This window comes from Octodon degus, unplaced genomic scaffold, assembly GCF_000260255.1.
Source record: "Octodon degus isolate 3935 unplaced genomic scaffold, OctDeg1.0 scaffold00042, whole genome shotgun sequence".
In the NCBI taxonomy this organism is placed as follows: Eukaryota; Metazoa; Chordata; class Mammalia; order Rodentia; family Octodontidae; genus Octodon; species Octodon degus.
The window spans coordinates 6,618,728-6,635,971 of record NW_004524618.1 but is presented as its reverse complement, the minus strand read 5'-3'; the positions used below and the strand labels follow the sequence as shown (position 1 = coordinate 6,635,971).

Below are 17,244 nucleotides of genomic sequence, written 5' to 3'. Positions count from 1 at the left end.
TGCACTGCTCCTCCTTGTTGCTCTTGCTCTTTTGCTCTTTTTGACCACCATGAACTGCCGCTTTCTGTCATGTGCCCATTGCCTTGGAACAGCTGAATGTGGACTAAAACCTCCACAAACTGTGAGCTAAATATACCTTTCCTTCGTTAATTTTGGACATTGAGTTTTTTGTCCCAGCAGTAGAAGAACAGTAACTAGGACACCATAGGCTGTAGATCTTTAGTAGGACTTGCGAAAGATTTTGCCATGACAGCGTGGCCCTCACTGGATTCTTTGTGTCTCTAGTATGAGGAGAGTAAGCTCTAACACTCTTTTAAATTTGACTCTTTGGGTGAATATTATAAAATAATTCCATAAATCATGTGTTCTGTAGTAAATCCTCTCCCTTGCAAACCCTGACTACAACATGCAGCATAGGTGAACTCGATACCTTTCGAGTCCTTTGAGTTAAGTAGGATGGTTATACTTCTGGTCCTTCTTATGTGTAATTTGTGACTGTTTTGAGTATCCACCTCATCAGATTATGCTTGTGAAGATCTTCATCACATTGTGAACATAGAACATAGATTGATTTTTGTTGTATGTTACATGTTTTAGCATAGTAACCTACTCAGTAATGAGATTCTATCCCAAGGGTTATAGAGGAAGACTGCAGAATCTTCACTTCCTGTATTTCCATTCTCACCATTATTCTCTAAACCAAACTCCACATAAAAGTACTCCATATTTCCTTCAAATGTTATTGGCTGCATTCAGCCACATTTAAAATGTTGTTCTAGCCTCATAAATGTCTTTTCTTCTTACCAAAATAAATCAAAAAAATTTTCAATGATTAAAATTTTCTTTGAGGTTCATAATATAAATTTTAGTAATTGTTGAGCAGAAGTAAAAAAAAATTATCAAGAAAAACTAATTATTAAACAACAAAAGCTGTCATTTGTAGGTGGTGTATTATGTGCTACTCATTGTACTAAGCCCTTTTCTCAACTAATTTAGTTTACAAATGATTATGTGCCTATTTAGATTTTTATTTGATGATATAAATTATAGAAGAGAAATTGTAGTCACACATTTTATTTTTTTCCTCTTCTTGTTGAAATTAGTCATATCCTGCATTGATTTCTTCAGCATGGGAAATAGGAGGTTTTACCTTTTCAGAAAGATCAAAATCTTTTCCGAGGTTGATGGGCCGTCTCTAGTACTGTTTCTCCACCCCTTAGAGGAACTGAGCTCCATGCGCTCAGTAAATTCTTCGGCCCATGCTTTCAAATATTCTAAAAGTCAGTATTTAAGACATGTTTGTAAGAGGAGCAGAGTAAAACCTAAGGATCAAAGGCAAATGAAGGCAAGCTGTGATTTAATCAGTTGTATAATTATTTTCCTGGGATACTTCCTTTTTTTTTAAGCCTTTGACTTATTTTAGCATGGTACAGGTGTTGACAGAAGTTCAGTTTTTATTTTTCAACCCCAGATAACCAACCTGTAAAGAGGCCTTGAAGATAAAAATGCTAGCTTTAGAATGTTTCTAAGAATGGTACAAGTTGAGGGCTGGCCAGATAGCTCAGCAGACTAAAGCACCTGCTTAGGCAGACACAGGGGCCAGGGGTTCAATATCTGGCATGTCATGCCAGTCTCTCACCCAGGGCGTGCTGAGAGGGCAACTGAGACTGGGCGTGGTGGCACACGCCTGTAATCCCAGCACTTGGGAGGCTGAAAACAGGAGGATTACTATGAGTCCAATCTGTTTGGTGAGACCCTGTACTAAATATATTAAAAAAAAAAAAAGAATGGTACAAGTTAAGAGTGCAAGGTCACATTTCATCTTAAACGCATCTATGGATGAAGCATACATGAAAAACACTTCTGCTTGTTTTTCCTTTATAATGGAAATTGCTTTAGTTTTTATTTTTCATTGATGAATGTTTATAATACATAATATTTACAGTCACCTTAGAGAACTTTGTGCATATTTCGACATGTCATACCTTGTCTGTTTTCTATCCCCTTCCTCACCCCCTTCCCCTTGCCATCCTATCTCTCATCACCAAACCTCTGCCTCCTGGTTTCCTGACAGCCCTGCTTTATCTTACTCTGTAGTTCATCTATTTTCGGGATTTCTCGCCACTTTATAGCTAGCCCAGGTTGACTTATGTTTTCAAACTTTATTTGTTTAATACAATTTTTCCTGTGCTCTTTTCCTTAAGAAGTCTAAATCCATTTTCTAGCTTTATTTTGTCTTTGATATTGTATTTTCTAAAGTGTGCTATTCAGAATGGTAATCTCATTCGATGTTACTCAAGAATGGGTGCTATAATCAATATATTTGGAAATTGCTACATGAAATATGCACATAGGGGCCGATGGACATTAGCATAAAGTGAGAATATGGACCATACTGCCTCTTTATGTCAATTACTTACTACAGAAGGCACAGGGGTTAGGCCTCTGCGGGAGCAGAGAATTCACGAGCTGTGGTTCAGTTTTGGAGCTTTGTCAAATCAAGTTGCAAAGATGGTGGAAAAACATGATAGCCTGGACTCGGAAGGAGCTGGGCCTGCGGACAAGAGGTGTTATGACATTGCCAGGTAACAGAGTACAACTTTCTGAAAAAAAAAATCATCCTTCTGCTGTAAATCTGAGCCACTCCATTGTCATTCTGTTGCACAGGGATTAGAGGGAAGCGTACACACAGTCCTAGACACATACACAGAATGAGGTTGATTTCCTACACAGCGCTTATAAAACAGCAAGGATTAATGTATTAACGTGGAAATATCCATTGACTACCTCAGTGATCGTGCTAGTACAAATGAGAAGGAACCGACTATTACACTCTTAGAGACTGGTTCCTACTCCGCTAGCCTCTTTTTCTATTATCCTGATTAGAGAAAAGCACCCTTCTCTCATCTTGAAAGAGGTCCGACTGTCTCTGCCTATCTCCAGGCAGCATTAGTAATGTCCTGCATTAACTCATTTCATCTTGTTCCAACTACTGCACCCTGGTAGATTTTTGCATCTGCTTCTTTATTCCTGAACTTGCAAATACTCTTCACATAATGAATGTAAAAATACTATCCAATAAAAGAAGTTACAAAAAAAGCTAGAAAATTTGGGGGATAAGCAAATTCTCATGAGAAAGAACACATTGGCCCTGAGAAGAGGAGAGGAGTGCAAACAACAAACTCCATCCACAAAAAGAAGAGTCTTGGGCTGCCAAGGTAGCTCAGGGGTATAGGGGTCTGCCTGGCAAGTGTAAGGTCCTGAGTTCATTTATCCATGGTATAAAAAAAAAAGAAAAAGAAAAAAAATCCAAAACACCAGACTGAGTTAGGGAAAGAAGTCTTAAAGATTTTTTAGAAAGTAGCAGGAAATTTTCATATATGTGCTGTAAATTCAAGGAGAAAAGATGGATATGGTAAAGAATCTTCAGAGATTTGGGGTGACTCATGGATAAGATCTGGGATGCAATGCTTGCATGACTGGTCATGCAGAAGCTGGGCTCCAGAGGGCCTGGTCCCTCCCTCCTTCATGAACAAAGTGACTTCTGGTCTGTGAAGTGCTTTCTGCTTCCCCTTCCTAAACTCCTGCCCACTGTCAAGGTTGGCAGATCTTCCTAGAAGTTTTGCATGATACCCACTCCTCAAAGATTAGGAAGATGTATAAGTCCTTTAAAGCAGGGTCCCAGGCCATGGAAGGGTACAGATTTATCACCTGTTTAGGAACAAGGCCAACAGCAGGACAGGAGCTGTGAACAGCTAAGAAATTACTGGCCATTACAGGTCCCCGTCCTGTGAGATCCATGAATGCAGGGGATTGTCATAGGTCCAAACACCCTGCCATGAACTATATGAGAAATGAGAGTAATGCATTGTCCATTACTTATCAAAATCTAATATAAAAGAAAGGATTGCAGATGTGTGGTGTATGTGCAACAGTCCACCACAGTACATGGATTTGTTAGGTACTGCAAACATGTCCTACTAAAAATTAAAAAAAACAGAAGTAAGTGAAAATAAAGTGCACAACAACTTCCTGTTCTTCAGTCACCCTGACCTCTCTGACAATGGAAAATCATCTTCCATAAGACAGGACCCTAGTGCCAAGAACACTGGGGGCCTCTGCTTCAGGCACTGGCACTTGGTATTTCTTATCTGTGTATAAACTTCAGTATCAACTGTCTTGATCCTTGGCCAGAAGAAAATTTTAATTCCAAGAATAATTTTCTTTCACCATCTTGCTCCATCACCTGGCCTCACACAGGCTCTTAATGGATGGTTGGGAGCTCGTTAACACAGACTTCTTCGCATACATTGAAGCCTGTGGAGTTGGTAATGATGATCAGATCAGCAGTGGACTGAATGACAATTTTCTGTTAAAAGGAACATTACTTTCTAGGTATTGCTGATGCATACATCTGTCATTGCATCCGGGACATCCTCCTCTTCACCCATATTTTCTGCCTCCCAAACCAAGCCATTAGGTACCAGACAGGAAGGCCCCGCTGCACCCTGGAAATGAGCACAGTGTGTGGGGCATGTCAGATGCTTCTGCAAGTGGGAACAGTGGCATGGATTTCATCAGGGATCTGCTCTATGAGAAAAGGGGGCAGAGAGGAAGATTTATTTTGCCTAAATCTTCTTTTGTTTTCAGCGCAGTGGTATCTAGGTTCACAGACACATGTGCTTGGCAAAGTTTTGCATTTTTGCAAACTCTACTTTACATGCTGAACTCTGCTTGGCTGGCCCACCTTTTCCACATGAGCACAAATATGACCGTTTGTGCCAGAACTGTGGAGTGAATGAAGTGTGTGAACTTAGCTACCTCTGTACAAGGGTTAATTCAGGATCTATTGGGCTACAGCCCCAACTATCCCCGCTCTTTTTAATGTTATTTTGAGACAAGGCCTTAGTCCCCCATTCTGGTGTCCAAACTGTAGTCCTCTTGTGTCACCCTCTAGAGAAGATAGACTTGCAGACTTCCTATGCCGTGTCCAGCTTTCTGTCTTTACAGGAATCAGACAGACAGAGATAGAGACAGGGACAGAGACAGAGAATAGACAAATTATCACATCTGCATCTTGTCCTCTGAATAACTACTACGAAGACAACAATATGCAATGTATTAATTTTTGTAACCATCCTACTAACCTGTTTTGAACCTGTCTCATTGTTATTTATTTCTCAATAAAATTAATTTTAAAAAAATTAAAAAGAAACCTATGGTTTAGGACCAAATTATCTGTTTCAATCTGTTTTTCTTTGCTTTTTTTTTTTTTTTTTCTTAATGTATTTGTTTGTTGTGTGGTCTCACCACGCAGCTCAGACTCATGGCGATCCTCCTGCTTTCAGCCTCCCCAGCGCTGGGATTACAGGCATGTGCCACCATGCCCAGCCTCTGGCCTGCTAAGCCAGCCCTGGGGGCGGGGCTTGCATGGCACGTGGTGCTGGGGATGGAACTGCAGTCCCTGCTCTTACCAAAGTAGGCGTCTTATTCCACTGAGTTATCTTGTCCACCCTGTTTCAAATTTTGTCTGGCTCATTCATCAGCCATTTTCTTTGAACTGGTCACTTAAGTTTTCTCACACACTCTTCACCCAGGAGATATTCCCTCCTATTTATGGCTTCAGGATGACCTGGTGACAGTAAAGTCTGACATATAAAGTACACCTTCTTCCTAACTCTGGGTTGCTTGGGTTGCTTGGAAAGGCCATCAGGAATTGTGAAATTTCACTTATTATGATGACAATTTCTTACTGTTAAATAACATGAAAAGGTAGAATGACCTTTAAGGGAACTAACCCATCAACTATCCTATGACTCATGAGTGAAAACACAAATTTGTAGGTAAATTAGAGCCTGCTTTGCTGCTGAGCCAGCGATAAAGGGAAAGTTTAGAAATGTTGGATCTAACTGAAAGCTCTTTCGTTTGCTTGGTCCATTCAAGGGACATCTTCATCTGTTAATCTTTTTAAATTAATCACAGACTTTATGCAAAGTGCGTACATTAAGGAGAAGTGGAGAGATGGAGTTTTAATTTCTACCAATTCAATTTAAATGCTAATGTTAACCGCTCACATGATGCTGCTGTGTACATAATTAAGCATCATTATATGCTGCATGAATCATTTAGAAGCCTCCCGAGAGCCATTCTACTATGTAGAATGTGCAGTATGGTGACAAACAGCCAAATGACGTATGCTTCTGCCCTCATTAAAGCTTCTTTTGAATTATAGGTCAACCGATTACGGGACAACTTATGAGAAGCTGAATGATAAAGTGGGCTTGAAGACCATTTTGAGCTATCTCTACGTGTGTCCTATCAATAAGCAAAAGGTAAGAAACATGCACCCGGCAAGCCTGCGGCTCGTGGCATGACTGCTTCCCTCTGGGTCGGCTTGCCTCTCACTGCCTAAAACTAAATCCTCAACTGGGATTAGAGGTGTAAAGATGAACTGAGGGTGTGAGGCGGGGAAGTGCCTGACAGGCCATAACGTTCAGGCCAGCAGCAGCGAGGGCAGGAGGGCTGGGGTAGCCGCCTCGTTAGCATTTCAGAAAGGCAGCTACAGGAAGTGAGTTCTCTTGTGTGAATGCCGCTGACTGTCTTGTAAAAGCTCTGCCCAGTCAGTCACAAGGAGCGGAGCTCTTGACAAGACAGAAGAAAGATGGGCTTTCATCCGATGCTCGGGACGGGGAGTAAATAAACGAACCAGCATTTAATGCAGGCGTTGTCCTCCAGCAGTGGGGGGTGGGGGTTATTTCTAAAGTTTGTTCAGGCTTCACCAACTGCGGGGATGAAAGCTCCACATTGGGCAGAAGAGTGGTGAGATTCACCTCTTAGGCAGCCCTAGTCCAGCTGTGTTGCTCGGGATTAGGGCTCAGCTAATTGCAAACCTTGAGGCCGTTCCTCAGATGTTTCCGAGATGTACCGGGGGAGGAAGCGTCAGTGTAAAGTTCAGTGTTCCCTCTGGCTGTACTACTTGCAAATGCTTCAGGAGGCACGGCCTACCCTCTGAGCACGGGGTCTGAATTTAGATGGCTCCCATAAAAAGCCAACTAAGCCAATTACTAAATGATTAGCACGGTGATGTTCTTAATCTCTCCAAGCACAGTGCTGTCAAACTTAAAATGGGGGTAATTACAGTACCTACCTCCTGAGGGAAGCTCGAAGGGTTCTATGGAATTAGACATTTCAATTGCTGAGCACAGGGCGGTAAAGGCTTAATCAGGGTTTTCTCTTTATTTTATTCTCCTTTCCTATCATCCTGTCCCTCCTGCTTCATATAATTATTGGAAGTAATAGTAGTTATTATCCTCTATAAATAGAAGTGTCCAGCTGAACTTTCTGCATGGATGGAAATGTTTTTCCAAACTGTCAAACACTCTAGACAATAATAATTTATGGCTGTTGAGTGTTTCAAATATGATTCATGTGGTTGAGTAGCTGAATATTATTTTTATTTACTTTTAATTACCTTAGATTTATACTGATGATGGCCGCAGTTACAGAAAACACAGCTCAAGAGTGTCAAACTTGTAAATTTTTGGCCATGCCTGGAACATTCCCATCATCCTTTTATGGGCTGGAGAGTGATCCATTATTAGTAATCATATGTAAAATATTTTGATCTATATATAATCTCAGATTGAAGAACTGAACTTAGATCATTTATACTGATAATCAGATTTACTTTACTCTTGCCTTTACATTTACTCTTGTAATGTGCATTTTTTTTCCCTATCATTCACATTTTTGGTAAATTCAATTTAATCATCAAAACATGCTAGATAATGTTTTGCACCGTGGAATAAAAAGAAAAATAAACCAGAGTCGCAGCCTCTGATATCCTGTGTCTGAGTAGTAAATTCAGTCTGACTTTGTAATGGAAATATCTGTGAACTAGGATTTAGGAATCTCCCCACCTCGCTTGAATTCTTTCCCACTTGGTGTGAGTCATTTCTATTTGTCAAGTGGTAATGGCACAGTGAAGGAATTTAGAGCTCCAGGAGAGTCCCAGAGACTGTTCTAGCCTATGGACAGTGACTGTTCTATGGATGCGATTGAAGAATAATATGATTTCAATGAAAGATAAGATGCCAACTATTGGATATGATTACTGGTTTTTCTGTAGCTGCAGAGCATAAGCTGATGACCCAAGACCAAGATAGTTCACAGGAGCAGAGTAAGAATCCAGGTGCAGATGTGGCTCCAGAAGGGAATAGAGCAGAGGGCCCTGCCCTGAAGTCCACTCTTTGTTTCATCAGCATGCATGTCTCCGACAGGCAGTCTGTCCTTACCTGCATAGGCAGCCTGTGCTTATCTGGATGGGCAGATCTGAACTAAGAGTGGAGCACCACTGGCTGCAGAAGAAAAGTCCCTTCCATAACAGGGAGAACAGCTTTTTCTGGGTCTGTCACCTTGCAGAAGCAGAGATGACCCTGAGCTGTTTAAACCCCAGTGTTTACAAGAGAACCTAAACCAGCAGATCTTTTCCTCAACAGATAAACGAGACTATCAGGGTCACTTTCTGAGATGCTGATAGATTTAGAGATAGATTGGAGGACAAAGAAGGTCTTTACAATGGTGCAAAAATCAATAGAGTTGGCAAAGCAGTACATTTGGGTACCGTTTTTCCAGTTATGAGTTGAATTTATCACTATGAAATATACCCCTGCCCCCAAGGCATATATTTGAAGCAAGAGATTGTACCTGTGTAGCATTTTGAAGTGTGAATATGTTTTACCCAATCAATAGGAGTTTGTGTATGGAAAAAAGAAGAAAGAATTATCAAGCTGTGCCCATTGGGCAGGTTAAGGGCCCTCGGTCCACACCTCTCCCCATGAATCCACTGCTGTCTAGGGGAAACTGCAGCCTTTACCATAATAAAGCTGTCTAATGTCTGGGTGCTGCCTAGCAAGGTAGTGTCTTGGGTCCCAGGAAGTCACCCACCTTTTCTCTCAGTGGCACCACCTAGAAGGGAGCAGCAGGGTGCTGTGATAGTCTGCGATCCTGGGAACCTGCTTGTCTTGGCTTTATTCGTGGGGTATTTCGCTGCCTGTGAGGACAAGGGCAGGTCTCTGGTTACTGTGTCTTGGTGCAGTGGCATCATGCCCTGGCTTTGCAAGCTGCTTATGAGAGCATTACTGAGTCTAAGTCCAAAATGAAGCCGACCCTTCTCACAGTTTAAATGGGTGACCGTCCAGTGGGCATTTCTGTGTGTGTGCTGCTTTCCATGGATGGGCTTGCTGCAGTGTAAACCATCCTATCCTCTTAGTTCACGTTAAGAAATCTTTGTCTCTCTCTCTCTCTCTCTCTCTCTCTCTCTCTCTCTCTCGTTACTGCAAGTAATTATAATACAAAAGTGTGTCTTGTTTTAAACAGTTCTTTGGTAGAGCTTCAGTTTCTGTCTTGATTAAAACCAATTGAGATAATCACACAGCAACATGCCTCTTTCTTTCTTTCTTTCTTTCTTTCTTTCTTTCTTTCTTTCTTTCTTTCTTTCTTTCTCTATCTCTCTCTCTTTCTCTCTTTCCTTCCTTCCTTCCTTCCTTCCTTCCTTCCTTCCTTCCTTCCTTCCTTCCTTCCTTCTTTCGACCAGGAATTGACAGGGATTGAACTCAAGACCTTGCACTTGTCAGGCAGGGGCTTATTCTGCTGAGCTTTCTCCTCCGCCCTCCTTCAGGAAATCTTGATTAAGAAACCTAGAAACCCTGCTCCTAGGTGTTGTACTGCTCGTTCATGCTTTCTCAAAGAGTGTCTGTGCCTTTGGCCTCTGACGTAGGAAGGAGGCTTCCTAAGAAAGCCCGAGCACCAGAAAAGAGGCAGGCTGCCCCTGTCACCATGTCTCAGGGAATGTCTCACCTGCAGTTTCTGTCAGGAGAGCTTTTGTGGCCAAGACGAGTGGTCTCCTGTATGGAAAGATGGTGGGGCCCAACCCTGACAGGAAAGGCTGAGCTGCTGGGATAAGAAGTTGATGGGAAACTAATATAAATGTAGCAAAGAAAAAAATCAATAAGAAAACCCTAGTCTCGCTCTAAAATTCTCTTTGAGTTTAGCTGTATTCAGACTAAAATGAAAATGCCTTTGGACTCTGCGTGTCTGGCAGAAGTACGTTTCTCCTTACCCCCAACTGGCCCGGGCTGCCTCCCCTTCATGGAGCGTCTGTAACATCTTCCTGGATTAAAGCACACAAAACCCAGTTGGAGTTCAGTGGGAAAAAGAAGAAAAATTGTGTGTGCATGTGTGTGTGTGTTTGTGTGTACATATGTATGTTTTTACTCAGAGCAGCCAATGCATGCCATTGTTACAACCTCGCCGTCTCTGCCTTCTATGTTCCCAGCAAAGAGCAAAACCTGCAACGTATCTGCGCTTCGGTTTCCTGCGCCCCCTTTCATCCCTGTTCCCCTGTTTCTGTGTTATTGCTTCTTAATTAATAGCGCTCCTGCTGAGAGTGTCTTTAAAGACTTTCATCCTATAAATAGGACGCTCGCTGGGCAGCACACATTGATCATTCTGCAGGTCCCCCGGTACTGCCAGCATTAAACGCTGTTTGCATTTTCTCCAGATGTTTAGGTTTTAATTACCATACTGCATGTGACACTTTCTAAATAAGTGTTTGATTATTGAATCACTGTCTCTATTTATCTTGGCCATGCTTAATTTTTCTAGTCATTTGTCTGGTTGTTCTGTACACCACATATGTGATATTGGGGGACAGGCACGACACGCGTTTGATAGAGTCTGCCAACATCTCTTAGAAGAATCATGGAATTATTAGTTTATACCATGAAATGAGTTGGGGGATCCAGGTTTACTCCCATGTTTAGCGTACTGTATGAAAACTGAGCCCTTGGGAGCCATGTGGTTTGTCTGACTGAATGCTGCTGAGGAATAAATTACTAAGGTTATGAGGTGAAACTTTACCGACACTGTGAATGGTATGATATTTGTGTTCAAGCAGTTCCTTTTTAATATTTTATTTATTTACTTATTTATTTCATACAGGGTCTCACACCGCAGCTTGGAGTTATAGTGACCCTCCTGTCTCAGCCTCCCCAGTTCTGGGATTACAGGTGTATGCCACCACGCCATTCCGGTGGCCAGCTCAGCATTCCAGGGGCTTGGGGGCCAGCATGGCACATGGTACCAGGGATCGTACTCAGGGCCTTGCATTTGCCAAACAAGCACTTAGACAGCAGAACTGTCTCCCCGGTCCTGCGGAGATACCCCCCACCCCCACCCTCCACCACTTCTAATCTCCCGTTGGAGTTGGAGTGGAAGGCCCTAAAGAGAGAAAGTACCGGGAGCAGCCGCGCAGTCCACCTGCTGGGCACAGACCCGAGAGCTGCACCAGCAGCCCACGTGTGCCTGAGTCTCTGGCCTGAGCTCAGGTTGTGCTTTGGGCCCCCTGGTTTGGATTTGGCGAAGGCCCCGGCCTGTGAACCTCTCTTGGACTCACTGATGCCTTCTAATTGTAAACTTAATTCTTTCCAATACACAAATGTTTTAAGAGTCTGCATATGTTTTAGTTAGTTCTAGGCCATAATTTCTAACCAAGGAGAGGTGATTCATATTTAAAGTGCCAGGACTCTGCCCTTGACATGTGATTCATGAGCCCGAGGGGCGCTGGGGCACTGTAGAATACATCAAAGGGTGCGTGGCGATTCTCATGGCAGGCACGAGCCCTTGTTCTTGCTCACCTAGCTGTTTTATGTGTCCTTTTGTACACAAGATCAACTCTTTCTTTGCCTCTAATCTCTTAAAAAGAATATATGTTTCATTCATAAGAATTTCCAGACACGAACTCAGAGACACAGTGGAAGTGGTGTTTCCCAAACTTCAGTAAAAGCTCTTTTTAAAGACTGCATAAGTGCTCCTCCCTCCCTCCATCGAACCTCACACTTAACCACAGCTAAGGAGAAAAGCATCTCTTTTGATCCTTTTACCAAGTGTGTACACTGCCCAATTTCATAGAGCGCTGCTCAATTTTATTCCAGAGCATTAAAAACATAGCATCCAAGAAATCAAGCACCCCACATCGCTGGCTTTTTTGCTCCCCATGACTTTCCAGGAGTTAAGCCTGCCTCTGGGTTTCGAACAAGTCACAGCGTCCTGAAGACAGATTACTTGGTGGACGCTGGCCACTGCCACAGGAGCTCAGACTGCCCCCTAGCTGGTCAGTAAGCCTGGGGCACCCTCTGGGTCCCGAGCTCTGTGGAACACAGTTCAGAGAGAAATGCAAAAACAATCCCGTTCTAAGACACAGCCCTCCCTGTGCCCCTGGACAGCCGTGGACCCTGCACTGCTTCATGTACATCAGAGCGCTTAGGGTGCCATCCACAGTAAATTGGAGCTAATAAAACCATACTCTTCAGTTTTGCCACAATAAATTGAGTAACTAGTTGGCTATTATGGAAATTAGCTGTGTGTCTCTAGAACTGATGTTAGCAAATGTTTTAAGAATTATTAAAAGTGTCAGGTTTAGGTAATAAATTATGATCTGTGCATGATTTTAACAAGCTTTCTCTCTTCCTCCTTCTTTCCATCTCTCTCTCTCTCCCTCCTTCTCTCTGTCTCTCTCACCCTCCTTCACCCCCTCCTTACCTCTTTCCCTCTCCCTCCCTGTCTTTCCCTCTCCGTTTCTGTCTCTCCTTCCCTCCCTTTTTCTCTCCCTCTTCTTTCTCTCCCTCCCTCCCTCCCTGCCTTCTTCCCTCCCTCCCTCTTTTCTCTCTCTCCACTTTTTAAAATTTTTTTTGCAGAACCAGGGATTGAACTCAAGCCTTTGTGCTTGCCAGGGAAGCGCTTATTCCACTGAGCCATCTCCCCAGTCCTCTCTCTCCACTTTTTCTCCAACCACAAAGATTACCTCATTTTCCTGAGTTCTCAAAACTGATTATGTTAATTAAGGTTTTGCTCTTTTATTTTCTGTATCATCAAGTACTACTTAATATTTTTTTCTGGCTGAAAAGAAGTTTCTTGCATAATTATCACATATTTGTTATTGTTTTTGTAATATACTAAATCTATCACATAATAAATTTCTAGTTCATAGCAGCTATTAAATAGATACTTGAAGCAACCTAGATAAATAAGGTGCTAGGTTTACACAGGATTCTTAGCTAGATTTAGTAATCTCAGAGCAATGTTACTAGGATTAAATAATTTTTCATCCTCAGTTAAAAAAAATTAGAACTCTGTGTTTGTGTTTTATTCTCTTGTAACAAAAGAAGATAGTGGAGATAATGAGAATCTGGGTTAGTTCCCAGACAGAGGAAGTAGGAGCAACGGGAGGGAGCCTGTGTCTCTGGTCCTGCTACTGGCTCTAGCAGCTGGCTGCCCCGCGGGGACCAGGGTTGGAAATCCTCAGTGCAGAGAACCCCACTCAAAGGCTGGCTGTTTATCAAGTACATATGTAATAGACTTCCTGCTTAACCTTATTTGAAAAGCAGACGTTTTTAAAAATGTGTTCTCATCTCGCCACCTACTTACGTATTTCTGCCTTACAGTCCGGCCTTGCCAGAGCGCACGTCCTCTGAAGTTGGGCTGGACTGGCAGTAAATACCCATCCACCAGCCTCGCACGAAGGTCAGGTGCATGATTTCGGGCTAGTTCTTGTGTTCTCTGCCGTGGAAATGGTGAGAGGACTCTTCGACATTCTGATCCACCTGCCTCGAGCTTGGGCCCCATGGCTTCTCAGGGGATTCTGTCATCAGTGGTTGCCATACTGGATCTAGAATATGTGTTTCCAGTGAGCCACCCTTGTGCTGCGTGGAGGCGAATGCAAACTGTTACAAGAAACGGACCATGTTGACCAAGAGATTTCATTTCCGTGTATCCGGTCTGTCCCAGGCATTCTCTTGGTGCTGTTAGGAAAACAAAGTCCAGTGGATGAACCTTTACTAAAACCATGTTTTCTTCCCTGGAGAAATTAAGAGAACATCTCCAGCTTGAGTTCTAAGTCATTGCAATCCAAATATTTTTTTGGTGAGGTTGACTCTTCCCTTGGGAAACCAAGGTTTTGTCTCTTGGTTCTGCTAGTCATCCATTGCCTTGGTTTAAGATCCATATCCCTCAGTTAGGAAGATAACTCTGTAATCTAAGTGCCTGCCTGGCAAGCACAAGGACTAAAGTCTGAGCCCTGGAAGCACATACCATGTCAGGGCACACGGTGACAGCCACCAAAACCAGGCGTGGCAGTGCACACCAGTAAATCAAGCACCGGGGAGGCTGGGCCAGGAGGGTCACTATGAGGTCAAGCTGCATAGTGAGACCCTGTACTAAATACATAAATAAATAACTAAAAGATTTTTTAAAAATACCTATATCCCTGGTTTAGTGGTTCTCCTTCCATTAATATGTATCTCACTATATAGTCTTTCAGATCTACCACTTACAATAGGCTTTGCAGAACAATAACAATAGCAAGAAGACTTGGTAACGACGCAGACTTAGATGCGCACGGGAAAGGCTCCCACTGTGGCCTCTGCCATGCTTGGGATAGAGGGATCACATCGTGGACTGCTTGGGTCAGTGAGGCTTGTGTGGGGGCTGCAATTCTAAATGTAGCCACGATTGACAGCATCTGTCACCAGGCAATGAGCATGCCTTTAGTAAGAGAAAGATAAATTTGGAAAATTAAGAAGAGAGAAAAACACCCATCCTCAATACACAACCAATCTCTGATAAGTGATAGGCATGGGGGAGGCACAGATATGGAGCCCAAGAGTGGAGGTGGTAGAGATGACTGCACAGAACTGAAAGTAATGCCGTAGTGGTGAGAGATAGCTAACGCAAAGTACACAAATAAGATACTGGGTAGAAGATAAAGAAATAAAGTCATAGCTGTTCCTGCAATAAAAGTTTAAGAATCTCTCGAGATCTCTCTGAGAGATGAGGGCTAATTTACTAGGAACCAGTTAAGACTGGCAGAGGAAGTACTGTTTACTGTTGTTTCTCTGTTCCTCCTGAGTGGTTTCAGATGGGTAGGAGTTGTTCATGGCTATGGCTGAAGTTTGTTTTGCCAGGAACAAAAACCCAGCCACAACTGAAGAGTCAGTGTGCGGCAGGTCTAGATGTGGCCTCTCAGTTCCCCAGGAGCAGATTCAAGCACTGTCACTGCTCCTACACTTAAGGAAATTTGTGCTTCACACGCCCTTTCTCCTGTGTACACACCTACCTCTCCAGGGAGTGACCTCTGGTGTCTGTGTGCTCCATCGGTTGTCAGTGTGCGTCGGGTCTATCAGCCCCCCACTTCTTCCCAATACTAGGAGGTTACACCTTGGTATTTGGAAGCAGCCACTGTGAATTTGTGCTCAGTGGCCTCGTTAGTTGTGGGAAATTGTTCACATAATGGGTACTGGAGCCAGTCTGCCCAGCTTTAAATTCCAGGTTAGCCACATCCTAGTTCATAGAAGAGACTTTCTTTTATTTTTTCTGAACTCCTCCTACGGCAGTCACTTCTGCTCTAAAGATAAAATACCCCTGAATCAATTTCTAGAGGCTATTAAAAAGATTTAAAATTGAAAACAAAAGGCCAGTGAGATAGCTCAGCAGACTAAGTGCCTGCTTAGGCAAGCTCGGGGACTGGGTTCTATGCCCAGCACCACATGCTGTGTCAGCCCTGCCCCCAGGTACGCTGAGCCCGGCCACCAAGACCAGGTATGGTGGTGCACGCCTGTGATCCCAGTGCTGGGGAGGCTGAAAACAGGAGGGTCACTATGAGTCCAAGCAGCATAGTGAGTCCCTGCAGCAAATACACACAATAAGTAAGTAAGTAAATAAATATTTTTAAAAAACTGAAGAGCACCTCTGTAGAACAGGCATTTAGTGCATGTGAGTCTTAGCCTCACAATTGTCCATTTCAGATTTTGTAGTCGTGCTTTATGCTGTTGTTTGTCAACTCAACCACCAGATGTTGCAAAATACCTATTTTTGTGGCCGATGAAAAAGAAATGTAAGTTTTTGCTCTTGCTCTTAAGATCTTTTCAACCTGGTAGGAGAGACAAATATATAAGCAATCAATCACATTATGGAACATATATATCACAGTAGCTGCACATACAGAACTCCATCTTTGGGCACCTCAGGAGGCTTTCCTGGAGAAGCAAATATTTGTCAAAGCAGAAGGAAAACAGAAGACGCAAACTGGCCTGCGGCGTATGTGCCCTGCGAAAGGGTTGCTCAGCACACACAGGGCAAAGCTGGCAGCGATTGGCAGTTTTAAATGAATATCTATTTTGACACTTGAAAGCACTAATTTTCATGAATATTTGCCTATAAGAACTAACTTGCCCTCCTGACTAATTTGAGTTATGATTCTAACATGATAATAAAATTTGTTTTCAATTTTACAGATTTTTTCCTGCCTTGCCTAGAAGCCTGTACATGGCCAATGCTACTAATGTTACTGTTAATGTTACTAATGTTGAATTGGTAACATTTCAATTCACTTTAGTCTAGGGTTTCTGTATTCAGCATTAACCTTAAGTAATTGGTAAATCAGAGCCATGGATGAGATAGGAAGGTACAGGAGTAGGAAGAAATCAGTTGACTTGTTTTTTCTCAAAATTCTTCCTGGTTCTTTGCAAGCACAATAGAAATGCATATGAACAGAAAAGATGGAGACCCTTGCACTGTCCTCGTGGAATCCACCATTCCATTGCAGAGATGCAATCAGTAACAGAAGGTGAAAGGATGTGTGTGGTGATAGGCGTTACATTTTGGGTCTGGATGTCCCCCAGAGCATCATGTAGTCACAGGAAGGCTTCTAAGTTTGTCATTAATTCATGATCCAATGCTGGGATTGTGGGTGTGAATACTGTTGGGATTATGGGGAGGAGTGATACCCCACCGCACCTCCAGGGCGGATAGCCTGAATGCAGTATGGGAGAGCAAAAGAGCCTTGCTCTCTGCCTCTGCTCCTTCCTTCGTTCTTGCTGCTGTGCTGTTTTCTGCAGCCATGAACTGCTGCCCTCTGCCGTGTGCCACTCTGCCTTGGAGCCAGCTCAGTATGAACTGAAACCTCCACAAACTGTGAGCTAAATAATCCTTTCCTTCCTTAATGTTGGATGTTGGGTATTTTGTTCCAGCAGCGAGAGAAAAGTAACCAAGACATTGTGTGGTACAGACAACAAAGGCTCTGTGTTCTGAAAGGACTGGAAGCTGAAAGTCAGGAACGTGGAATGAGAGGGCTCAAGCTAGCCAGGAAAGCAGATTGATGTGACACAGGGTGATAACAGTCGCAACAGA

General features: G+C 43.0%; 1 protein-coding gene across 1 annotated transcript in view; it reads left to right on the top strand.

Moving 5' to 3' along the window:
* The window catches only part of Sorcs1 (sortilin related VPS10 domain containing receptor 1), a 526,874-nt gene that overhangs the window by 294,484 nt on the left and 215,146 nt on the right, over positions 1–17,244 (top strand). The window contains exon 3 of the mRNA XM_023715489.1: positions 6,233–6,332. Coding sequence (XP_023571257.1) covers positions 6,233–6,332 — 100 coding nt within the window. The remainder of the gene's footprint in view (positions 1–6,232; positions 6,333–17,244) is intronic.